Raw genomic sequence first — 26936 nt, 5'->3', positions numbered from 1 at the left:
TTACCTCAGTTATCTCTCTCATCAGAATGTACATGTGTGACTCTGTTAAGCTATGTTTTGTTTTGATAACATACAATAAGTAACCAGACAGCTTGTTCTTGTCAGTCAACTTTTCTTCGAATGCAAATCACTTGAAAGAGACGAAGGATATGGAAAGCAGGAGTTTAAACGCAACATGACCATTACAGACTTAAAATGCGGGCCCGTCCGAAATCGTTTCTCTTTTCCTACTTTTGAAGAAATGTCAAATCATTTCGTGACTTATTTTTTTGGACGACTTGTGACAGCCAACTCCTAGCCTCAAACAACAGGTGCTTTCATTTTCATATCATCTCAAAGTCTTGTTTATAAAAAAACTACTACTACTGTTATTTACACGCGGCTTTATATTAAAGCATCTAGTTTGACTAGTATAAGAACCGTACCATACTGAAATAATGTAGCCTTAAAAGAAACGCGTGATGTCACAATGACAACGTGCGCCTTTGATCAGTGCGGCAACCATCATTCAAACATCAAATAAAGTTTCTCTTGCGCCGAAATGTTTCGCGTTTGACACATTTTACATCCGACACCGTTAGTACCGTTTGGTGCACCCTGTCGCCCTCTGTTCCCTGGGGATTTTGCATAGATCAGTTTGCTTCCGGATTGTTTTATTCTTATAATGTACTCCTCACTTCCTTGTGTTGTGCGAATAGAGGAACTGACCACATTGTTGCTAGACCGTTCATATATATTTTCCAAATGCTGAAGTACTTTTTAACGTCTTAACATGAAAGTTAGTTTGTTTACAGTTGGTTTTCGATATTTCCATTAAACTATTTCTCTAATCTTGGGTAAGTTCATTTTATTTAACTGGAAGACTAGTTAAACTATGCGGTCAACATTGGAGCTGTTTATGTACACATATATACGTTTGATTGGTTAACTTATAGGAATTGGTGTTAAGGACACATTAAGACATAAAGAGTTTTAGTTAACGTTTGCAAAGCTGTTTACTGAGTAAAACCGTTACTTGAAACGTCTAAGCAATGTGGACGCTAGTATTTGTTCTGCTATTGGTAAAAAAAAAAGTATATTATGAAAGAGCAGGTGTATCTTCCGCTATTATTAACACTATACTAGTAATATACAACTACAATAATAAAGAGAAAGCTAGTCATTGCCTTACTTTGTAGAATAGTTTGTATATTGAAGGAAGTATATTGTCTCGCATTCATTTCTACATTAAATTCAAACCATATGGATTTTGTTATGTAATACTGTTAATAAGAGATCTGTTGCTTGTGTTAAAATGCCACAGCATTGTCATGATATAGGAAGACAGTTTTTCTGTTTCTTTAACACAGAGAGCTTAAAATGGAAGAGGAGGTGTTTGTTAGTGTACAAAGGTTTCTGGACTGAAACCATATTGAGTTTTCTGGGTTAATGTATTACTTGTGAAAAGGGACTTGCTTTGGCTCTCAGGGACCGCTTTGCCATACAGTACCAGACTTGCTCATTTGCAATGCAAATATTGTCTCGCACAGGGAACAAGACATGAAACATACTGTTTTGCTTGCCACGGTTCAACAGTTTGGAAAACTGACATCTCTAAAATAAAGCAATGAAAGGCGCACTGTTTAGTCACACATAAATGCTGGTGGTATTTCACTGTAGGTGTTAATAATTCGGCCGTCGGAGGATGCATGAACGAGAACCTGCTGTATAAATATTCTCCGCAAGCCATCATATAATCTGTGATCTGATAGTCTTTTTAAAGTACATGGATTTCTTTCTACATTATTCATTTCTAAGGAAATGATATCTCACCATACAAGAATCCACACGTCTCCCTAATTCTGCATGTAGTGTATCTAATGTAAGTTGCTTTACGAACAAGGTCGTCGATAACTTACTTATAACTACAGTAGTTTGTGCTTTTTTGTAATGGCTGTTAAATAAGTATTGTGTTATATTTTCTCTGCTGGAGCAGATTGGGAGGAAATCTATTGGTTCAGCATTTTCACTGCCATAAAAAAAACTTCAAAAATAGGCCTAATATATATATTTTTGTTTTGGACATGTGTAACCTTAATAAATGACGACACCTTAGATTAAGATCGCCATTATTTACATCCCCATGATGTCAAAATCAAAATTACAACTGTCTATATTTGTCAGTGTTTGGCCAAAGGCAACAATGGCGGGCCGCTGTCAGCAGGGAGAGCTGACAGAGTGCAAGAAGAGCTTGATAAAGCGAGATTTGGAGATGGGGATCGTGATGACAGTGTACAGACAGAAGATGGAGAGGCTTACGGTTCATGTCATCATGGAAACCAGACAGGTGGCATGGATGCGCACGGCTGACAAAACAGAAGGAGTGTGTGAGTGTCGAATTTTTAAATGTAAAATGCTGATACTAACAACTTTTATGCATTCAGGAGATACCCAAAAGTGTCCTGAGGGCATTGAAGCCAGCCTATATGTTTTATCTGTATCTGCGTTCCAATCGAACCCATGACCTTGGCTTGCCATGCACAACCTGTTAAGTTACAGGAAATAAATAGTTAAAGGGATAGTTTACCAAACAATTGTCATAATTTACTCTCAAGTTGTTTCAAACCTGTAAAAAATTTTTGTTCTGCTGAACCCAATTTAATAATAAAAAAAAAATGTTAATAACCAAACAGATCTGGGGCACCATTCACTTCCATATTTCTTATGTGCTTTACACTGAAAAAATGATTCATTCAATTTACTCAATTTTTTAAGGTAAGTGGTTGCAATCAATTTATTTAAGCTACATTTAAACAAATGTTTTTGTTTTGTTTTTCACATTTTTTTGTTTAAATGTAGATTAAATAAATATATTGCGACCACTTACCTTAAAAAATGAAGTAAAATTTTTCAGTGCAGATCTGCTTAGTTACAAAATTCTTCAAAATATCTTTCTTTGTATTCAGCAGAACAAATAAGGTTATACAAGTTTGGGACTATTTGAGGGTGAATATATGATGACAGAAATCATTTTTTTTTTTGGTTAACTACCCCTTTAAGTTGTTATTTTATAACCGTTTCAAATGTGGCCGTAGAGTATGCATATAACAGATATGGAGAATTCAGTAATTTTGGGAGTCTGTATTACCATCACAACCGATATCTTTTACACATTCTTAACTGCCGGTTTTTCTTTATGGTTTCTACTCCCTAAATAATATGTGTGAACGATCCCTTAGCCACTTTTTCTTTTCTTAAAACACTTAATCTTTGATCTACAATTTCTTTTGACACGGACATCGGTTGTGGTTTGTTTTTGCAGTGGATCTGTCTGAGATCCGGGAAGTGCGACCAGGGAAAAACTCCAAGGACTTTGACCGATTCAAGGACAGCAAGGACAGAAATACAGACCCAAACACGTGTTTTACCATATTCTACGGCTCTCAGTTTGTTTTAAACACTCTCAGTTTGGGAGGTATGTATGTAAATGTACTCAGTCCGATCAAATCACGTTGTTGTCTGTTCACTATATCCGTAAAAGATGAGTGAGAAACTTGGCCCGCACACTGAAGTCGTATACAGACTGAAGAATGTAATACAAATACACTGAAAAAAATGATTCATTCAAATTACGAAATTTTTTTAAGGGTAAGTGGTTGCAATCAATTTATTTAAGCTACATTTAAACAAAAGTTTTTTGTTTTGTTTTTAATTTTTTTTGTTTGAATGTAGATTAAATAAATTGATTGTGACTACTTACCTTAAAAAATTGAGTACATTTAATGAATACTTTTTTTCAATGTATGATGTACTGTAAAACCTAAAAGTTAGGGTTAGGGTTAACCGTGACTCAACTCAAACATTTAAGGAAACCGGTTGCATTAAACCATTTAAGTTTTAAAACACATACATTTGGGTACTGTGAACTTAAACAAATTGAGTCATATGCAGTTCACACTACTGAAATATAAGTGCATAATTGCACATGACTCAGGTTCACAGTGCCTAAATGTATGTTTTTTTTAAACTTAAATGGTTTAAGGCAACCGGTCTCCTTAAATTGTTTGAGTTAAGTTGACTGGTGCAGTCTCAAAAATGTATTATTATTGTCAATATTAAATACTATCATATACTATTAAATAGGTTTTGCAGTTTGAAACCAAAGCAAAAAAGTTAAAGGAGTTTTTGAATAGACATGAGGTAGGGTACACACAAAAAAATTATTGATTCAATGTACTTAAATTTTTTAAGGTAAGTGGTCGCAATCAATTTATTTAAGCTACATTTAAACAAATGTTTTTTATTTTATTTTGATAATTTGTTTTGTTTAAATGTAGCTTAATTAAATTGATTGCAACCACTTACCTTAAAAAATTAGTAAATTGAATAAATAATTTTTTTCAGTGTAGATAATGAAAGATGCAGCTTGATAGTGTCTTGACTCAAAATCAGAAGAGCACATTGTCCCTCAGTTTGTTTATGATGCATTTGCTTTTTGGCTGTAATTGGTTAGGAAATAACTTTACTTATGCTGTGATGGTATTTATTGTTCCCCAGCTGATACAGTTGAGGATGCAGAAAACTGGCTGATAGGACTCGAGTTACTCAGACAGGAGACATTGGCAGCTAACACACCAGAGATTATAGAGAGGTATGCACACATCTAGTGTTGTATCTGTAAACCGTACACAAATTTTACAGTGTGTTTGTTTAATTTACTGTTTCCTTTTACTGTAGTTGGCTGCGGAAGCAGATGTACTCTGTTGACCAGACAAAGAAAAACAGGTTCTTTCATTTGCACTTTTCTCTTGTCTTAAATCAAAGGACTTTCATTGTACTCTCTGCCTCACACTATTACTGCTCTTTCTTGCTGTCTACAACAGTATCTCTATGAGAGAGCTCAAGTCACTTTTGCCTAAGATGAACTTTAAAACACCATGTGGACGTTTTCTGAAGGACAAATTTTCGGTATGAACAGTATAATTTTGTGAAAATTTCTGGCTGTAAACACATTTGGGTGATTCTCACGAAATCCAGATTTAGGTGTCCAGCATCAAAAGCCCTTGAAGCGAATTTTTTTGCACATATAAGATTAAGGTCTGAACTTACTAATATATATATATATATATATATATTTTTTAGAGGATTTAAAAAATATTTCCTATAGAATTATTATAATTTTTTAGATTATCATTATCAAAAATTATCATTACTGCAATATGATATTACATTAAATATATGCATTTACAAACTCATGTTTCGGTAATGAGAACTAAAAAGTTGTTTAAATACTATGAAAAACAAAATTTCAACTTTTATCTGGAGAGAAAAAATAAGAACTGCTTACCTGGTAGCCATCTTGAGTGTCACAGTCAATTATGTTACTTCCAACAATACATTTTTTTGAAAATGTTAGTTCCTCGAGGGCTTAAACAATGATTGAAAATTGTTGCGGAGGATGAGAAAATTGGTCTTGGATACGTTTATATTCCTTATTATTGTCTCTACATTTACCAATAATCACTAAATACCACATGTTTCTTTACTATAAATGTTTATAGTATAACATGCACTGAAACGTTTTATGTTTTTTATTTTTTTAAATTATAAATATTTCCATGTCAAAGAACCTAAATCCAGTCATGGACACGTTGCGGTAATGAAAATTTCCCCCTTAAATGTGGAAAAAACAACAAAATTGGTTGGTGTAATGTCATTTGAAATCATGTGCAAAATAGTACATGAAGAGATGTTTGTACCTGTATGCTTCTTATTTTCATACCCTTACTTTGTATTTATTTACTTTTTTTATCAAAATGTTTCATGACACCTCATAAGTCTAATTTCGCGAGAATCATCCATTCTCTTTCAAGGTTTACAAAATGATGCATATGTTTACCCCAAAAAAACATGTTTTTTTTGGTAATGGGTGTTGGTAATGGCTCCACATAATAATAATATAATTTCAGGCGGTGGGAGCAAAGAAAGATGTTCTGGATTTTGAGCAGTTTCACAAATTCTACAATCTGTTGATATTTGACAACCAAAAGATGGTGAGTGTTGCTCTATTGGTTAGTTTAATTGTACAACATTTAGGGTTTGTTTAAATTTAGGTTTCTTTATGTTCATATAATTCTAAGCATATGTTGTTTGTCTTTTTGTTAGATACTAGAAGAGTTTAAAAAGGAGTCCTGTGCTTTCATCATGGGGTAAGAAATTGTCCTTTGTTTCGATTTGATGAGGTTGTGTGATGTCCCCTTATCCTCGAAAACCATATAAAAACCATGAAAGTAAAATAAAATACAATCAAGATAATTACAAAAACTGCAACTCAAGCTCACTTGCCATACGTACCTTAGAATGAAGGTTAGAGACATGAAGCTAAAGTTCCTGAAGCTAAACTAGTTGAGAACCACTGATATGTCGTGTGGTCATGTCAATTGCCTATTTTTATATTTTCTGTATTTCTCTGCAGTACCTCGGATCAGCCTGTTCAACTCTGCGATTTTCAAAGATTTCTTTTATATGAACAAAAAGTAAGACTGACTGATCTGTTTATATCTACGGTATACTTACTGATCTATACCTAAACCAGTACCTCCAATCCCTCTGTTCATTCTGTTGTGTACATTAACTTTGAAGGAGAGTTGGGCCAACAATCTGAATCAGGTGCGAGACTTGATGACCATCTTTATAGACGATACCATGAGGAAGACCAATGATCCAGCATTTACTGTTGAAGAGGTACAAATTATAGATAACTGTTTAGGTTTTGATCATATTTACAGGTGACAAGTTAAAACTTCTTTCTTTCTTTCTTTCTAGTTCCTCGGCTTTCTCTTCTCTAAAGAAAACTCTATTTGGGATGAGAAATACTCAGAGATAAATCCACTGGATATGAACAACCCTCTGTCTCACTACTGGATCAACTCATCACACAACACGTTAGTACTGTTGTTATTCATGCATGCTCATGACACCCACATGGCTCCTCCTCTTGATGATGGACTTCCTGTGTTACTTCATGTGCTTTATTTTTGTTCACAGATATTTGACTGGAGATCAACTGCGCAGTGAGTCATCAACAGAAGCCTATGTACGCTGTCTGAGACTGGGTTGCCGCTGCATTGAGTGTTAGTGAACCATATCTGTGTCTCTCTGTCAATTCTTTAACATTCTGTTAAACTAGTACATGTGTTTAAAAGGCCATTCCACTTTTTTGAAAATATGCTCATTTTCCAGCTCCACTAGAGTTTAACATTTGATTTTTACCAGTTTGGAATCCATTCAGCTGATTTCCGGGTCTGGCGGTACCACTTTTAGCATAGCTTAGCACAATCCATTGAATCTGATTAGAATCAAATAGTTAACTGTATGAGAGCTGAAAAATGAGCATATTTTCAAAAAAAGTGGAGTGTCCCTTTAACAGTTTCTTCTTTAGACCAGTTAAATCTAATCTAATTATATTGTTATTTTACTATATCTAGTGGACTGCTGGAGTGGTCCAGATGAACCTGTCATATACCATGGTCGGACCATGACCTCAAAGATAAAGTTTAAAGATGTGGTGAAGGCCATCAACGATCATGCTTTTGCAACATCAGAGTTAGTCCTCAAATATAACACACATACTGACACATTTATAATAAATGGGCAAATCTTACGAAACATTTCAAGAACACACGGGTCATTACATGTCCCCAAATCAAAGAAAATATGAAATTATATTTTGCTTTAGGAAAATAAATTATATATTATTTTATTATTTTACATTACAATATTTTTTTTACATTATGACATTATTATTATTTTATTATTTTTGTAATGCCAACAAAAATTCATTACTCTTATGTGCATTTGTTGAAATGTCTTATGGTGCTTTTAATTCTTACAATACTGTAATTTTTGTTAGTTTTAATTTAAAAAAAAAATTTTTACTCTTGAACACAATACGGTAATATATAAAAATTCCAATTGTAATAGTAAAAAATCGTAATGTTAGGCTTCTTTTTATTGAAATAGAATTTCTTAGTTCTCCCTATTGATAATATGACATTTACCTTTTTTTTTTTTATTTATTTATTTTCCAATGGTTGGCAGGTATCCTGTGGTCCTGTCCATAGAGGAACACTGCGATGTCAAGCAACAGAAAATGATGGCCCAATGGTTCAAGGATGTTTTCCAAGACAAACTCTTGACTGAGCCATTGGAACCAGAAGCCGAACAGCTTCCCTCACCAACACAACTTAAGGGCAAGATAATCATCAAGGTACAAAAGCCTAACAGATAATCCCACCAAATTTTTATTGTACAACAGTTACAGGTAATCTGATTTGGTTCTCACTTTTTCTACAGCACAAAAGACTGAATATTAACGAGACCCTTGCCAAAAAGGATCTAAGTAAAGGAGATAAGCAGGGAGAACTTTTCATCTGGGACCCAATAGACGAGGTGCTAAAGTCTGCTAAACATCACTGCCGTGTTTTATTTAACTACTGTTGTCTTACGTGATGGTGATTATTATTTCTGTGTGAATATGATTGTGTACAGAGATGGTATAAGCACTACTGTGTGATCGAGAATAAGATGTTATATTACGCAGAGGAGAATGAACTAGAGGAGGACACAGGAAAGGTGAATCACAGAGTCATTTCGGAGCGATACAGTAAATGAAATAGATAAGATGTGTATTTTAAGACGTGTGATCCATCTTCAGTCATTACAGAGCAGCACTGAACTTCATCAGTCAGAGCCCTGGTTTCACGGCAGGATGTCCGAGGGCAGACAGACAGCTGAGAGGTTGCTGCAGGAATATTGTGCTGAAACGGGGGGAGTTGATGGAACGTTTCTGGTGCGAGAGAGCGACACGTTTGTCAATGATTGCACCCTCTCGTTCTGGTAATGTCTACATATGAATATGTATATGTTTATGTATTGGGTAATGCTAAACAATTTTACTTGGTCCCAAATCCAATGATACTTTTAAAATAAAAAAAATGCCAACAGCTCTTTATTCAATAATTTAATGATAATGAAAAACTCAGGTGCCTAAGCTTGGACAGTTTCGAGTTGGTAAAGTCTGGTATACCATGTTGTAAGTCGCTTTGGATTAAAGTGTCTGCTACACATATAATAATTTAATGAAATGTTATACAGACGTAGTTCTTTTTAAAATTACATCAATACAAACATTTAAATTTTCATCTAAGGTTTTTTAGTGGTATCTAACAGTGAGATTTCAAATTGCAACAAACCTCAATTTCGAAACGCAATGAGAAGCTACGGTATATGCCATAGGTCAAACATGTCCTCGTCTGAGACAACGTATGGATGAAATGCGCTCCTTAGAACAGTTTGTCCATTTAGGGCTGTAGAAACATGGCGGCAACTTCCATGTAAGTAGACCTGCGGTGTATGTAGATAAAAATGGCAACAAAAACAATAATTTCATTTTGTATGGACTTTACAAACCATTGATGGCAAAGTTACGTATATTATTTTGTATTTCTGTCAAGAGTTCCTTCTAAAAGTCCCACATTGCAACTTTAAAATGTATTGCTTAACAGGAATGACCTACATCAGTGGTTCTCAACTCGAGTCCTCGCCCTCCCCTCACTGTTTTAGATGTTTCAACGTTCCTTAATTAACACACTAACAAGCTGATGAACTGAATCGGGTGTTTTATATATGGAAACATCTCAAATATTCTGGGAGGGCGGGCCCGAAAACTGGAATTGAGAACCACTGACCTACATGATTAATATTTGTGATCAAAATACCTATTTTGGCAAAAAGAGATTCAAGTAAATGAATGCACTTTGCTCTCTTTATAGGCGCAGCGGACGAGTTCAGCATTGCCGAATTCGCTCCTGTGTGGACGGAGGTCACACGGTTTATTTCCTGACTGACAACCTTCACTTCCCCAGTGTGTATGCGCTCATCCAGTATTACAGAGAAAACCTTCTCCGCTGTCAGGATTTCAATCTACGTCTCACTGAATTTGTGCCACGACCAGACCAGCACCTGCAGGAAGGGTTTGTTGACGCTCTTATATAGAAACCAAATTTTTACCACATCCCGGCCAGCAGGGCTGTATGAGACCACGTGGTCAAACTTTAGGCTTCTGTGCTAGTTCTCGCAAACAATTGCAGTTGTGGCTTTTTCATCTTTAGATGGTTTTACAGTAACTTGAGTCGAGGTGAGGCGGAAGACTATCTGATAAGAATCCCTCGCGATGGAGCCTTTCTCATCAGACAGAGAGAAGATTCAGATTCATACGCCATCACCTTCAGGTGCTGCTCTTCATCTTTCTCCTCTTCATTAGTCATGTTTGTTTACGGTGTTGTCAAAACCACTAAACCACAATTATTTAACACCCTAATTACTGTCTGCTGACATTCACCTTGCTGGTAAATCCAGCTTAAGCTGTTGGTTATAAGCTGATCTAGACTGAGTAAAACAGTTAAAATGGTCCCTACCCTTTATAAAAAGTACATCTTTGCACCTAAATATGTCATATGATATAAGTAACTCAGGGATACATATCTGTACTTAAATTGTAAATTTTAGGATAAAAAAAAAAAGATACTGCCAGTGTCCTCTAAATTTGTTAGTCCATAGTGATCTACTATAAATGTATTTGTGTGTTTTTATGGTAAAATGCAGAGGTGAAGGGATGGTGAAGCACTGTCGGATACACAGAGAGGGCTCTTTGTACGTGTTGGGCACCTCCAGCGAGTTCGAGAGCCTGGTGGAACTGGTGGAGTATTTTCATAAGAAGCCACTTTATCGTAAGATCAAGTTGCGTTATCCTGTGACACCTGAACTAGTGGACCGCTTTAGTTCGGTAAGAACAGGTGATATTTTGTAAATGCTTATTTATTGTTTTAATAACTGCATGATCATCTCCACGAATAAGCACAAATTTCTTCTCTATTGAGGATGTGACCATATTAGAAACTAAGAAAAATAATCACTTTTCAAATGTTCTCAACTGCAGACGATACTAAGAAACCGAGGGCAGTTATTGTACAAAACTTTGTTGTCTGCATACAATATATTCTTCAAAGGAATTCACACCACTTCCTTTGTTAGGGCCACAGTTTGCACATTACACTTGCATGTTGACATCACTAGTAGCAATCTTGATCTCTTTCCAATCAAACGTTTAGGTAAGCAACACATACAAAATATATGCAACAGTCTCATACTAACCAATACCAAACTTGGTCTTTGTTTTCCAAGTAACACATTTACCCCTGGTTTACAGACAAGACTTAAGGATAGAAGAGGAAAGATGTTTCAGCGGTCTGGCGAGTCAGAAATTTTAAACTGGGTGGACCTCTGTGAATAGGGTGGACCTCTATGCCAACTCTCAAATGACATAATTTAACAATATAGTAGTGGTTTCAGGGTCAGGAATAGAAATATTTTTGGATCAGCATAAAAGAGAAATAAGGAAAATAAAATAAGAACAAATCAAGAACTTATAATAATATGAAAATAGAAAAGTTAGCCTACAAATAAAGTATAACAGCAGTATTTAGCTACAGAAATAGAATGAAATGAATAATAGAATTGTCTTCTTCATTTTATAAATTAAGTATATTTAATCTTTTTAAAGCTACAGAAGTGATTTTCCTTTTGTCTACTGGCACACACTTCTGATTTCTTTCTACACTGTTTGCTTTCACTTTAATAAATAACGGACTGTTTTATGAAAATACTTGCCAAGATTGTGGTATGTTGAGGTAATTTTGCACGTATGTGTCCTGTCAAGCGCATAGACATTCTGTGTTTGCGTGCTTTTTGAAATGCGCATCTCTGTGTGTGCACTTATGAGTGTGTGTGTCCATCTGGGTGATTCTCATGAAATCCAGATCTAGAAGGTGTCCAGCATCAGAATTTTTAAAAAGCCCTTAAAGCACATATAAGATGTCTTCTTAATAACTAGAGGATTTAAAAATATTTCCTATAGAATTATTTTTAATTTTTTATATTATCATTTAAAAAAATTATCATTACCACAACATGATATTACAATAAATATATGCATTTACAAACTCATGTTTTGGTAATGAGAACCAAAATGTTGTACTAAACAAAATTGTAACTTTTATCTGGATAGAAAAAATTACTTGGTAGCCATCTTGAGTGTCACTGTCAATTATGTCCCTTTCAACAATTTTTTTATTAATGTTAGTTCCTTGTGGGCTTAAACAATGATTGAAAATTGTTGCGGAGGATGAGAAAATTGGTCTTGGACACATTTATATTTCTTATTATTGTCTCTACATTTACCAATGATCACCAAACACCACATGTTTCTTTACTGTAAATGTTTATAGTATAACATGCACTGAAGCTTTTTATTTTTTAGATTTTTTAATTATACATATTTCCATGTTAAAGAACCCAAATCCAGTCATGGACACGTTGCGGTAGTGAAAATTTTCCCCTTAAATGTGAAAAAAAAATTATGATGTCATTTGAAATCATGTGCAAGATAGTACATGAAGAGATGTTTATATATGCTTATTATTTTGATAGCATTTACTTTTTTATCAAAATGTTTCATGACCTCGCAAGTCTCATTTCGCGAGAATCACCCATCTGTGCGCACAGAAAATAACTTACTTTAACATCTTCTTGCACTCAAATTGTTTAAAATTGCTTGAATGTTAACATTTGCGAGGTTTAAAATAGTGCTGGGCATAGATTCATCTAGATTAATCTCATACAAAATAAAAGTATTTTTTGCATAACATATGAGTTTGTGCTGTGTGTAATTATTATGTATATACAAATACACACACATTCATGTATGTATTTAAGAAACATTTACATGTGTGTATATATTTATTTATATATTCTTTATTATATATAAATATAATAAACGAATAATAAAACATTTCTTAAATGTATATGTATGTATGTGTGTGTGTGTTGAAATATACATAATATTTACAGACAGCACAAACTCTTAAAAAATACTTTTATTTTGTATGAGATTAATCTAGATTAATCTATTCCCAGCCCTAGTTTAAAAACACATGCAAATGATAATTTTTTAAATATACTGTAAATAGTAATTTATTTCTGATTGATGCGTATTTAAGTGATTATTATTATTAAAAAATATTATTATAATTATGTGTGATTTCTTCTGCTTTTCCACAAAAATATGTTATCCCCTTTGACTGGGTGGGCCAGCCGTCAATCTGAGTGGGTCGTGGCACCCTGGCCCTTATGTAGCCTCACCACTGGTCTCAATTGAAATTAACTTGCACTGACAGATCTTAAAATAAGCCAGTGCCATTGATTCGTCTCAAGATACACACCAGTAACGTCTTTATCTAAGGCATGTTTTTAAAAAAAAATAATATGCTTAAAAGGATAGTTCACTTTAAAATGAAAATTATGTCATCATTTACTCAACAACAACAACAGCGATGTCATGTTGTTCTAAACCTGTATGAATTTCTTTTTTCTGATGAAAACAAAAGACGATATTTTGAGAAATGTTGGTAAACACACAGAGCAGATAGTGACCATTGACTTCCATAAGAAGAATACAAAAATATGATGGAATTTAATGGGTACCGTCAACTGTGTGCTTACCATCATTTATCAAAATATTTTCTTCATCATTTATCACAATACTTCCAAAATATTTTTTTCTTACAATGAAAGTCGATCATCACTATCTGCTGTGTGTGTTTACCATTATTTCTCAAAATACCTTCTTTTGTGTTCATCAGACAAAAGAAATTCTTACAGGTTTACAACAACATGAGGATGAGTAAATGATGACAGAATTTTCATTTTAAAGTGAACTATCCCTTTAAAAATCTTCATTTAACTAAGGCGTAGTGCTGGCTTTAGCTAAGCCTCGTCTGTGAAACCAGTGTGGCCGGTTGCATAAACCTTTAAGACTAGTCTTTGAAGTTAGTCATGAATTTTTATATAAAGGTAGACTGGTCTAATTTAAATCCAAATAATAAGACTGATAAGCCCTAACTAATTGCTAGTTAGTCAGACTCTTAAGATTCTTAAGACGCATTCTTAACATCACGGCTATGTTTATGCAACCAGCCACAGGCTTTAGAGTAATTATACATTTTACCTTTAAATGCTAGGGTGAGCTTACACAAAAAATGCATGGTTTAAAAATTCAAGATTTAGCAGATTACTCAAACCCAAGGGATTTAAATTTTAAACATTAGAAAATCTCTAATGTAATAATATTGAAAGCCATAATTGGAGTGGGACTTTTTACTGACTGTATATATTAAAGCTAATATTTAGATTACGATTTTGTCCAGTCTAACTTTTACAGAAACAGGCCGTAATATTTTGTTTTTCTTTTCAGATACAAGTATCTGGTTCACTTTATGATTCTAAACAGTACGTGGAGGCCAACGAGATAGAGCCATCGCTGGTAAGCACTTAAATGCTAACAAAGCTTCTTCATGTAAACTGCATGCATATGGGGTCATCTATTGTGGGCTGTGGAGGAAGCACTGGCTATCTTTTTTGCTCACAAAGGAAGCTGATCGTCTAAAGAGGAAATGAACAGAGACTACAACAGCGATGTCATGTTTATGTCACATGTGCTGCACTGTTAATTTCGAGATGTCTGTGTCAAACATAATTCACAAGTCGCTTATAAAGAGACGTTCCTTCAGAAACCTATGAGATATTGTGTGGTTTGCTTACAATTGTGCTAATATTGATGTGTGTGGTGGTGTATTTCAGCCCCAGAGCACAGTGAAGGCCCTCTATGACTACAGGGCCATGCGGCCAGATGAACTCAGCTTTAACAAGGGTGCATTAATTCATAATGTAACCAAGGAAGCCAATGGATGGTGAGAATACATCCAGTATCAATCATAAAATCACTTGTTTGGGTCTAATGACATCATTATGACAATAAATAAGAAAAATCCCTACAGGTGGAAAGGAGACTATGGTGGGAAAATGCAGCAATATTTCCCATCAAATTATGTAGAAGAAGTGTCTGATTCTTCTGATGCCAGCTACCAGGTAAACCATATATGCCTCTTTAGGAATCCATTCACTGCACTTTATAGGTTGTTGTGGTATATTTGACGAGGACAAATTATGCTTGTTAGTCATTTGAAATCCTTTACAATATATCTACAATGAATACATGGAACGTGTTTAAGAACAGATTTTCTCTTTCAGGCAGATGAGGAGAATCCATTAAGAGACTTATGTAAAGGGGTCGTGGACATTTCAAAGTGTACTGTAGGTAAGAAGATTTATCATTGAAGTGATATATTATAACACATGTACAGGTTTTGTTTAGTTTTAATGATGTTTTTACATTTTTTTCATTTCATTGTTTCCAGTTCGCTCAGCCAAATATGGCAAGCCCGTGGTTGTGACGCTGCAGTATAAGGAAAATAAAGAGGATATGATGCCGTTTGATTTAGCCACTGAGACCACTGAGGAGCTGTACGAATGGTATCAGGTGGCCTGGGACATCACGCAGAGAGAAGAAAACCAAGAATTTCAGGTCCGCCTTACATTAACTGTAACTTGCATACTTTTTCTGAATAGGGAGTGTAGCATGTCAGAGCCATAAGCGAAGTTTCGGGTTTGTGCTTGGGGGGCACCCCTTGGCAAACAAGAGTATTGCAATTTTTTGAGATTAGCGGCTTCATGGTTGTAAATATAGTTTAAATGAATTAAATCTACAGTCGTGGCCAAAAGTTTTGAGAATTACATAAATATTGGAAATTGGAAAAGTTGCTGCTTAAGTTTTTATAATAGCAATTTGCATATACTCTAGAACAGTGTTTCTCAAACTTTTTCAGCCCAAGGACCACTTTATCTTCCAATTTTTTGCTGAGGACCACCTAACAGAATCCCACTCTAACACGCCCCCCCGCAAAAAAAAGCTAAATTTAAGTTTAATATGCAACTGTTTCAAGTCAAAAACTAATTTTTTAAACACAAATGCAATGCTATGTTATGAAATTATTATATGAATTTTATTTCATTTTAACAAGTACATGTGAAATGAGTTACAGCTTAATATGAACAACAAACTGCACATATGAAAAAAAAAACTGCAATTAAATATTAAATAAACTGCATACTATAGCCTAGGTCCCACTTAATGTCATTCCAAAGAGTCATTAGTTTAAAACTGAGGTGGTGGGTATATGAAGTCTATGGTTGTAACTATGGTAACAATAAAATGCTGAAAAAAATGTTCCCCTTAATGTCCAAAATCACTGAAATTACAGGGATTTTACACATGAAACAAAACCTAGTACATTACAAAACTAATAGATCTGTGGATTTTAGCTGCTTTCAGTTGACGCTTGATCTTTTCTTTTGACTCCCCTTTGGTTTAGCCACCGATCCATTTTTACGTTATTAAAACAGAATGGCAATAACTGATATCACAGTTTTGCAAGTGCATTAAAAATCTACTTAAATAAGTGACGATTGTATAAACACTTGCCTAGTTTAGGTCATCTTTTGGCGGACCACTGGGGGGGGTTTGGCGGACCACTAGTGGTCCGCGGACCACACTTTGAGAATTACTGCTCTAGAATGTTATGAAGAGTGATCAGATAAATTGCATAGTCCTTCTTTGCCATGAAAATTAACTTAATCCCAAAAATACCTTTCCACTGCATTTCGAATGAGGCGGAAACACGTATACCACACCAAACGCCTCATCCGCGCAATCACTCGAGCTTGCTGCCTCTACCGGGTCTGGTGTAAACGCACTATTAGGGTACTCAGTCTTCCCATTACTATATTAAGATTGGACATATAAAATATGAATTCCCATATTTTGACTTCATTAATAGCTCATCATAATTGGCTCTCCAGAATATTAAAGCGCCTCCAAAATAATTATTTTTTCAGCAGCAAGAAAACATATTTGTCAAATGGAATGATAAATCTTATTTTTACTAGCAATGTCCCATTTGTGACCCATATAAAATCATACATTTTTTTGAAAATATAATATTTTAATATTGACTGAGTAAGGCCATGTCAGAGATTGAAATCAATGTGAAATGTGTTTGATGCTCCTAATGTTATAATTACTGTAGATCATGGGACTTTTGCCTGGATTTCATAGGCAGGTTGATCAAGTTATCCAACAAGTACAAGTCAATAACATTGCTCTAATTACAGTTTTAACTACTAGAGAAATTCACAGGAGTTTAAAGAATGGATGCAGAGAGGGAATAGGAATTATTTCCATTCTGAATTTATAGTTATATCACATAAATTAAGTTGGAAGACTATATTGTAATGTCTAAGTTGGAGTTTCTAAATGTTAACAGTAAATTCCCATTGCAGATAAAGCAACGGAGGGAGGTCGAGACCAGGGAAGAGGTGGCCAGCGAGATGTCTGAAATGGTCGTTTATTGCCAGCCTCGCAGCAAAGATAAAGAACGCTTTGGTACAGGCTCACACTTTTAACACTTACTTATAGAAATTATTTTTTCTATGTTTTAGAAAAATAGTAAACTCATCAAAACTATGGCTATGGGAAGTATATTGTAACTACGAGCATCCAAAATAAATCAAAAGTTGTATTTATTTTATAATCCTCAGTAAATAGCAGTAACCTTTTACCTATAGAATTTGGAAACATTGGCCAACATCACCCTGAGATGGTTTTGACGTTTTCTAATAAAATAAGTATGTTGGCACAATTATATTTTGCCTACAAAAGCAATTTCAAACTAAAATATTTTTAAGATCTTGAGAAATATTTTAGTCACATGGTTCTATACTTTTAAACAAATATAAGATCACAATGAATTATATAAAAGTATAAAAATGTCATATTTCTCATAGACACGTAACTCTGTAATAGGTAAAACTTTCCATAAAACTGTGATGTTTGACTGATTCTGTTTCCCTATCAGACAATTATACCTACAAAGAGGTCCGATCCTTTGTTGAGAATAAGACACCTGCCAGAAGCAAGTCAAGTCAATTCTTGGCATATAACCGCAAGGCCTTGAGTCGCATCTACCCTAAGGGCCAACGAGTGGATTCCTCCAACTATGACCCATATCCTCTATGGATGTGTGGCTGCCACATGGTGGCACTTAACTTTCAAACTGCTGGTAAGTAGCAAGCAAAAAATGTTAACCGATAAAAAAGGAAAAAGACTTGCTGAGTTAAGAAAATACTTAGTTGTAAAGATTATTGTCACTAAAGGTTTTCTTAACTGTTGGTGTTTTTTGCAACAAACTGCAGAACAAAAAAAATAACCCATAATGCTTTTCAAGTAAAATCTATGTTTTTATGTCTTCCCAGATAAGTGCACTCAGCTGAACAGCGCCCTCTTCAGTCTAAATGGAGGTACAGGATATGTTCTCCAGCCTGAGCTGATGCGTGCAGACAATTTTGACCCTTATCAAGAGAAGAAGAATGTTAAATTCACAATTACTATTAGGGTAAGACACATGACCCAGTAGTCTGGTCATCAGAGTTTGATTCTTTTCTAAAGCTAAATTTACATTATGACACAACTCCACTTTAAAGGGACGTTCCACTTTTTTTGAAAAATGCTAATTTTCCAGCTCCCCTAGAGTGAAACATTTGATTTTTACTGTTTTGGAATCCATTCAGCTGATCTCCGGGTCTGGCGCTAGCACTTTTAGCATAGCTTAGCATAATCCATTGAATCTGATTAGACCATTAGCATCAGCTTAAAAAATAACCCAAGAGTTTTGATATTTTTCCTATTTAAAACTTGACTCTTCTGTAGTTACATCGTGTACTAAGACAGACAGAAAATTTAAAGTTGCGATTTTCTAGGCCGATATGGCTAGGAACTATACTCTCATTCTGGCGTAATAATCAAGGACTTTGCTGCCGTAACATGGCTGCAGCAGGCGTAGTGATATTACACACTGCCCAAAAATAGTCCTCTACTATTGAAAGTATCCAAGGGGAGTAAAGTTTTAAATAGGAAAAATATTGAAACTCTTTGGTTATTTTTAAGTGTGATGCTAATGGTCTAATCAGATTCAATAAATTGTGCTAAGCTATGCTAAAAGTGCTAGCACCAGACCCAGAGATCAGCTGAATGGATTCCAAAACGGTAAGAATCAAATGTTTACCTCTATGGGAGCTGGAAAATTATCATATTTTCAAAAAAAGTGGAATTCCCCCTTTTAACTGTTGGTAATTTTTGAAAAAATTGCACAAATACTACATAAAAAAAAATGTTAATACTAAAGAAGAGACTTATAGTTTGAATTTAACAGATTGTTCATGATTTTGTGATGCTTAGGTGATAGGAGCTCGGCATCTACCCAAACCTGGTCGCAGCATCGCCAGCCCTTTTGTGGAGATCGAACTGTGCGGCCAAACAGATGAGAGCAAATTCAAGACGATTGTTTGCCGTAAGCAGAGGGAAAACAGGGGATGAGAAAAACTGATATTTGAGGAATTACAAAATTCAAAGCGCTAGAACATTAGAAATTTAAGAACATAACTGTACCTTTTCTGTCGCTGGGATGGTACCCTAAGGTTTTGTTTGATAACTTTCAATTATACATTTACATTAAGTGATTTAACAGACGCTTTTTATCAAAGCCACTTACAAATGAGGTAAACAAAAGAAGCAATCAAAACATCACAAGAACAGCAAAATACATAAGTGCACTAGAACTAGTCTCATCAAGTCTAACACAGTATACATGGCCAAGGGTAAAAAAAAAAATCAGAAAAGATAAAGATAGAAAAATAGAAAAAGATATTAAGCTCTGTATTAATAAGTGGGGTGTTGGTGGAAGAGTTGGGGTTTTAGCCTATTCTTAAAGATGGCTACAGAATCATCAGATCTTGTCGCAACTGGCAGATCATTTTACAGATGTGGAACAGATCCAGAAAAGGTACGCGATAGTGATTTTTTACCCTTTTGGGATTGCACCACAAGCCGTCAATCGGTGGCAGAGCATATGGATCTAGAGGGTACATAAGTTTGTATAAGGGAGTGAATGTAAGGGGGTGCTGATGCATTGGTGGTTTTAAAGGCCAGGAGCAGAGCCTTGAAATTGATTTGAGCTGCTATAGGAAGTCTATATAACCTGACAAAGAGAGGAGTGATGTGCGCCCTCTTTGGCTCATTGAAGACCATTCTTGCAGCTGCATTCTGAATCATCTGTAGGGGTCAGTTCTGTCTTTGCAAGATGTGGGCAGAAACCGTGGGATCGTCAGGCTGGAATGACAAGTGGAGTTGTGTGTCATCCGCATTGCAGTGGTAGGAAAAGCCATGTTTTTGAATGTCAGAACCCAGGGATGACATGTATATTGGAAAGAGCAGTGGTCCAAGCACTGAGCCTTGAGGTACCTCGGTATTAAGACTGTGGGGTTTAGAGACATCCCCTCTCCAGGATACTCTAAATGACCTGCCTGAGGGACTTGAACCGTAATAGCGCTGTGTCAGAGACACTCATAGCCTTGAGGATCGACAGAAGGATGTGGTGATTGACAGTGTCTAAAGTGGCAGATAGATCCATCGAGAGTCTTGGCAATAAAGGAAAGAAGAGATAACTGGTCTGTAGTTTTCTTACATTGCAGGATTAAGTGTGTGTTTCTTCAGCAGCAGGGTTATCCAGGCCTCTTTAAAAGCTGTGGGAATGTATCAGTGTAAAGAGATAATAATGTGGGTGAGAGTAGGGATAACCGATGGAGAAATGGCCTGAAGGCGATGGTTGGGTATGCAATCTAACGGCGGTATACCAAACATAATACCTTTTCAGGTACATTACTGAATCTTAAGAATCTAGTGTGTACCTTTAAAGGTACATTTAACTGTTTTGTACCCATAAAATTTAACAGGTACAAAACTGTTCCTTAAGGTACACAATAGGTCATTAGGATATAATGTTGTACCCCAAAAGGTACAACAATTTAATGTGTTGTGTACCCATAAAGGTACAAAAATTAACCTTTAAGGGTACCTCCCCAGCGACAGAAAAGGTACAGTTTTGTACCTGGAATGACAAGTGGAGACAGTGTAATATTTATTATTAACATTAACAAATGTTTTTATTATAGACAGTTGTATTAGATCGTTCAACAGTAATATTTTTATTGATATAAATGTTTTTTATTTATTTAACTTGAGCGTAATGTTTACTTTATTAATGTGTTTATTTTCACAGATGATAATGGGCTAAACCCTGTATGGCTCGGGCCGAACCATCAGCCTTCAGAAGCAGTTACTTTCAACGTGTATGAACCAGAACTCACATTTCTACGATTTGTGGTCTTTGAGGAGGACATGTTCTCTGACCCCAATTTCCTTGCCCAGGCTACTTTCCCCGTGAGAGGCGTTCGCTCAGGTATGTTTATCTTTGAAGTGTCCACTAGAAAATGAATAGTTTTTAATTTAAGGTACGAAATTACTGAGCTTATTGATTTTTCAGGGTATCGGTCTGTCCCTTTAAAAAATGGGTTTAGTGAAAACCTGGAGCTTGCATCTCTCCTGGTGTATGTGGAAATACAACAAGTGGAGGTAAGAAACATTTTTGTAGGATCCAAAGTGATTTAAATTTTTGTTAGGCTGCTTCGGAACAACGCACTTAAGTGTTTTGCATGCACTGAAATGAACTGAACTTGTTTGTTTCAGAAAGTACAAGAGGAACTGTACTCCTCCTCGAAACAATTGCAAAAGAAGCAAGCAGAGTTTAGCAATGATTTCTGCCTGTACGACACTCACTCAAACCTGCAGCGAGCACCTCACCGCCGCGATGACCTCTCGCAGGAGTGTCTCACATACTCTGACAAAAAGTGGGTAGGAAGTTGCATGTGTGAATTTATAGACGCATCATCCTCGCAGTGAGAATATATTCATATCTTTCTTTTTTCTCTCGGCAGGTATAGTAAACAACAGCAAAAAATAAACAACAGCAAGTTCTACGCATAGGCAAACTAAAAGTGCTGAAAGTCCAGTTTTCTTCCTTCCTGGTTCTATTGTTCTTAAATGGTCTGTTCCTCTCGGTTCTGCTGCTTTATTACTGCTGGTTCCCTAACAGGCCTCAAAGAAGGGAAGTTGCAGCCATCTCACTTGTGTGCTCATGAAGGAATAAATCGGACAGAGATTTTGAGCAATACTCTATATTCACTGTGGAAGGTGTAACGGTCAGCTTGATGTGTCGTTAAGGATAGTTCACCCAAAAATGAAACTTATCTTTACTCAGTTGCATGTGGACATGACATGAAACCAAGTAAAGTACATAAGTTTCATTGTGAGTGAACCGTCCCTTTAAACTGAGTGACAACAGGATGAAGGATTTTCGGTTCAACTGTGAAACAAATTATCATCTGTCTGAATCATTTTGTATTGGTTTTTATTCATATATTTGCCTCTGTATTAAACTCTTCTTTATTGTCCTAAAAGTTTAAAGGTGCATTGTGTAACTTTTAGAAAGATCTCTTGACAGAAATGCAATATAATATACATAACTATATTATCAGTGGTATATAAAGACCTTACAAAATAAACTGTATTGTTTTTATTACCTTAGATTGAGATAGGCCTAAATACACCGTGGGTCCCTTTAAATCAGAGGTTCTCATCTCTGGCCCTCGAGATCCACTTTCCTGCAGAGTTTATCTTCAGCCTTTATCGAAACCCATCTGAACAAGCTAATCAAGGTCTTCAGGAATATCAGAAAATTGGGGAGCTAGAGCTAAACTCTGCAGGAAAGTGGATCTCGAGGGCCCGACTTGCAGGGCCGGCCCGAGGCATAAGCGAACCAAGCGGCTGCTTAGGGCCCCGCTGGCCACCAGGGGGCCCCCGCCCCAATCGTTTTTTTATTTTTATTTTTTATACAATTAAATAACTTAAACAGGTAATATAAATGGATGAATGAATGAATACGAATTTATAAATGAATAATTAAAGACAAGAAAATTTTGATTTGCAGACAACTATGTGTCTGCAGTGCTAGCGTTTTAGTCAGGCACAACATAGACACCTGCGCCACCTGCGCGTCGGCGCGCAAGTGCACAACGTCGTCACTCACTGTAAACAATGATGAGCCATTTGACATGTTAAAAAAAAGGATGTATCCCTCTGGGGCCGAAAAGAGAACAAAGAAAAGGACCGAGGATGAGAAAAAAGAGCAAGATAAAGGTATGTTTGCATGATTATATACAGTATGTTTAATTTGTGTTAGTGGTGTGACAGATCGACGTTAATCCGTGACCGTGATCGACCCACGGTTCGGCTCGCATGCGCCTAAACAGTGAAAGTTTATCATTTGATCATTTGCATTCAAAGGCTTGCAAAAGTTAACATTTCAAGTGGTTTTAAACATTTTATCCCGCAAAAAGGCGCTAAAGTGAGCAGTATTCTGCAAGCCCATGCGGTTTAAATTGTCCAGCCCAGCTCCCTTCAGAGATCAGAACACTAACACTTGATGTTTAAACTTTAGAGAGAGTTCCGCTATTTTGTGTCATACTGTAGTCCATTAACATATATTTGAGGAATAGAGCACTGAAAAGAACATAACGTTTTTATGCTCCGCCGTCTGTATTTCCGTCTGTGTGAGCGCGCCGCGTATAAGTGCACTTAGTAGGGCACACATAAAATCTTTCTGTTCTTGACAGGGCACATACAAACAAAATGATCTCCACAGTACTCTTTTCCAATAAAAACAGTTGTTTATGTCTTTAGACGGTTTATGTATAGATTAGGCAGAAACCAGGTCCGTGCTTCTCTTAAAGAGACAGTAACCTTAATTAACCTACTTAAGTCTGTGTCATTAATGTTAATCAAACTTTCCAAAACAAAGAGAAAATCACTTCTGTAGCTCTAAAAAAGAATAATTATATTTAATTCATACAATAAAGTGTTATGATTCATTTGATTTGATTTCTGTTCCTAATGCTAATTTTAGCCCTTACTTAATGTGCAACTTTGTTCTTTTTATAAATGTTTGTAAGTAATTTCTTCATTTTTTTATTAGTTTTTCCAACCCCTTATTCTGCTGATCCGAAAAATGATCAGATCTGTGCCTCAAAAACCATAATGTGATCCGAACCGTGAGTTTTGTGATATATCACACCCCTAGCTAGCATTGCTGTATGTGTTGAAGTGAACGTTCCAACATCGGTAATGTTCCAGCTTCATAGGCAAAGCACATGCGCTCTCTGTCTAAGATCTTTGGTAAGAGATGGTATTGGACTTTATGAGAATATATACCAATACCATGTTGGGTAGGGAGATTTCTGTGATGAAAATGGACTTCAATCTTATTTATATGGTGGGTAGTGATGTAACAGTGCTATCCTATATTTATTTATTTATTGCTTGTTGTGTAAGTAATGAAAAATAAGCAAAATAAACTCATTCTGCTTGATCAACTATGCACTTATCCAATGCTATTTTTTTCAGGAACACTGTTGAAGTACTTTGGAGCACAACCAACTCCACCCGCCCCTGATGTTTTATCAAGTGTCAGTGTCTCCACAGCTGATGATGCAGCAGATGAGGTTTTTCTTGTTGGCCAATGTTAACATTCCATAGCCTGTTAATATGACATGACACATTGAAGAATAAAGTATTTTATTTAAGTATAGATTTTTTTCATTATTTAAATTATTATTCATTTATAATGTAACATTAGAGCGTGACATTTGTGTCCGCGTGGTGGGAGGGGGGCCCCCAAACACATTCTGCTTAGGGCCCCCAAGAGGCTCAGGCCGGCACTGGGCCCGAGTTTTGAACCTCTGCCTTACAAAGAAGTCACTATTTTGTGCCATCATGTTTTTACAGTAGCCCTAAATGGACAAACTGTACTATAGATCGCGTTTGGTCACTTTGTTGTCTCAGCCAATGAGTTGTGTGAGTGGTGGACTGAGCCATTGGTTGCAATTCACACTCTTACCCCTAGATGCCACTAAAATCTACACAATGGGTCTTTTTAAATAACAAACTATGCAAGACATTATTTATTTTGGACTTTACAATAGGGTTGTATTTGCTAAATTTTTTAAATGCATTAGCTAACATGAACTAGATTTGCGTTTAGGTACTTGGCAGACTTTTATTCAAAGGTGAGAAACAACAATGACCAATCCCTATAAAGTTAGATGTGCGGTTATAAGAAATTAAAGCATTTCTCAGCCAATCAGAACACAGCATTCAACAGACCCGTAATATAAGGGTATATATTTAATATTTAATTATTCTGACTTTAGGAGAACTTGGGGAATTAGCTGTTTTTTGCTTTTTGTAAATGCTTACTCTTTAGCATAAACAGGAAAGCTATGCCACATGATGTCATTTTTTAGGTCATGATTTAAAGGTCTAAGAATAACCATCAGATGAAAACATCATTTTTCTGTTCTGCATCTCAGAGGTGAGTGCATCTGGATAAGTGAATATTCCACAGTGTTTGCAGGACTTGAAATGTGTATAAGGGTACAGTTTTTGAACCCTTGGCATAGGGTACAAATTTGTACCCTTATGATTTGTACCTTAAGAGACCAGTTTTGTACCTGTGGTAACAATTTTGTACCTTTATTTAACAGTACAAAAATGTACCCTTCAAGAAGGTTACAAAATTGGCATTGACAGGGTACACTCCTTGACTACGAGATATATGTATACGTTTTAAAACTAATCTAAATACTGTAAACTTTAAATTATAAGTGCATATGACTCAATATATGTGTGTTGGTTTAGCCAATCATTTAGAGTAAAGGTAACTTAAAGATTTTAAGTTTGTTTAAGGTCATGCCACTCAATTGGTTAAAGTTCACTTAATAAATCTTAATAAATAGTTCACACAACTATACAGCTACTCAAATGGTTTGAGGAAAACGATTGCCTTAAATGGTTTAAGTTGATTTAACTCAAATTATTTAAGTTACATAAGAGGAGAAAACATTAGTATAAAAAATGATAACAGAAACGTATCAAATACACAGTGAGTTAATTAAACAATCATTTATTTTACAAAACGTTTAGACATAAAACAGAAGTGTGCTGTTCAGTCCAAATTCACAACATTAAAACTAATATTAGATTTACACTTTCTTTACTCACAAATATTTTTTTTTTCACTGATAATTTATCACTGTGATATTTATCATAAAACTGTGGTGTACTCACAGCATAATGAGTAAATGAAAAGGTCCATATGGAGTAACATTTATTGAGTTGTTTTAATGACAGGGGGTAGAGGAAAGTCAGTCAGCCTCCTTAATGGTAAAGTTCGATATAAAACATTTTAGTATTCGACTAGGATAAGCCCTGTCCAGGGAAACTTCCCATTTAGTGTAAGTTTTTCAATTTTTGTTTTTTATCCTGTGACATCATTAACATATATTTAATATTTAGTTTACACTAGTCAACTGACTTTAGGAGAACTTGGGGAATTAGCTGTTTTCTTGCTTTCTGTAAATGCTTAGCTAAATTTATCCTTGAAGGGATTGGAAATTCTGTCATCAAGTCTACACTTCATCATTGTAAGAAAGCATCTATGTTGCACTTAAATTTGTAAGTTGAATCAACTTAATTTAAGACATTTCAACATAAAAAAAATTCACAAGTTGGTGTAACTTAAAAAATAAATGTAAAAGGTTATTTCAACTTGATTTTTATAATAAATAACAACTCATCACTAGTCAAGAAAGTTGAAATTAATTGTAATTTAAAATTAATTAAACTTAAAACATTTAAGTGCAACAAAGAATTTTTACAGCATAAGCTTACAAATAATAATTTGCCAAGAACTAAAATCTGCAATCATTGCACAAATATCTATATTTATGAAATATCTTAAAAAGACAGATCAGAATTTATTGTTTCTATTGAGTAATTCCTAAAAGCATTAGTGCAACAGATTTTTCAGTTATTATGTGTGTGTGGCACATACAGGTATTATGGACTGCAGTCAGCTGAATAAGTTGACAGAAAA

General features: G+C 35.3%; 1 protein-coding gene across 4 annotated transcripts; it reads left to right on the top strand.

Moving 5' to 3' along the window:
- Positions 1-170: 170 nt before the first annotated feature.
- Positions 171-22501, top strand: LOC135773725 (1-phosphatidylinositol 4,5-bisphosphate phosphodiesterase gamma-2-like). 4 transcript variants are annotated; one of them, XM_065283468.2, is made up of 34 exons: positions 448-836; positions 1798-1861; positions 2164-2366; positions 3302-3454; positions 4537-4630; positions 4717-4764; positions 4863-4947; positions 5949-6032; positions 6145-6188; positions 6455-6515; positions 6622-6723; positions 6805-6923; positions 7027-7112; positions 7467-7584; positions 8080-8248; positions 8335-8430; positions 8530-8613; positions 8696-8877; positions 9813-10013; positions 10152-10271; positions 10645-10825; positions 14351-14419; positions 14737-14846; positions 14934-15024; positions 15187-15253; positions 15354-15520; positions 17335-17437; positions 17910-18113; positions 18307-18446; positions 19289-19400; positions 21168-21347; positions 21432-21520; positions 21635-21795; positions 21883-22501. In XM_065283468.2, exons 3-34 carry the CDS (start codon positions 2183-2185, stop codon positions 21929-21931), a joined length of 3753 nt encoding a protein of 1250 aa, XP_065139540.1. In that variant the 5' UTR covers positions 448-836; positions 1798-1861; positions 2164-2182; the 3' UTR covers positions 21932-22501. The 4 variants fall into 4 exon arrangements, with proteins under 4 accessions (XP_065139542.1, XP_065139540.1, XP_065139539.1 ...); XM_065283467.2 differs by having other exon boundaries at positions 1752-1861; XM_065283470.2 differs by lacking the exons at positions 448-836; positions 1798-1861 and adding an exon at positions 171-311.
- The last annotated feature ends 4435 nt before the right edge of the window (positions 22502-26936 follow it).

Source organism: Paramisgurnus dabryanus, chromosome 9, assembly GCF_030506205.2.
Source record: "Paramisgurnus dabryanus chromosome 9, PD_genome_1.1, whole genome shotgun sequence".
NCBI classification, from domain to species: Eukaryota; Metazoa; Chordata; class Actinopteri; order Cypriniformes; family Cobitidae; genus Paramisgurnus; species Paramisgurnus dabryanus.
The sequence above is the reverse complement of the archived record's forward strand: the minus strand, read 5'-3'. Positions and strand labels throughout refer to the sequence as shown.

Excerpts from the sequence above, each read along its gene's own strand:
- LOC135773725 (XM_065283470.2), top strand. The coding sequence starts at position 2,183 with ATGGCGGGCCGCTGTCAGCAGGGAGAGCTGACAGAGTGCAAGAAGAGC. Across the intron at positions 4,765-4,862 it reads GACCAGACAAAGAAAAACAG|TATCTCTATGAGAGAGCTCA; the intron begins GTTCTTTCATTT and ends TGTCTACAACAG. Across the intron at positions 6,924-7,026 it reads ATCAACTCATCACACAACAC|ATATTTGACTGGAGATCAAC; the intron begins GTTAGTACTGTT and ends TTTTGTTCACAG.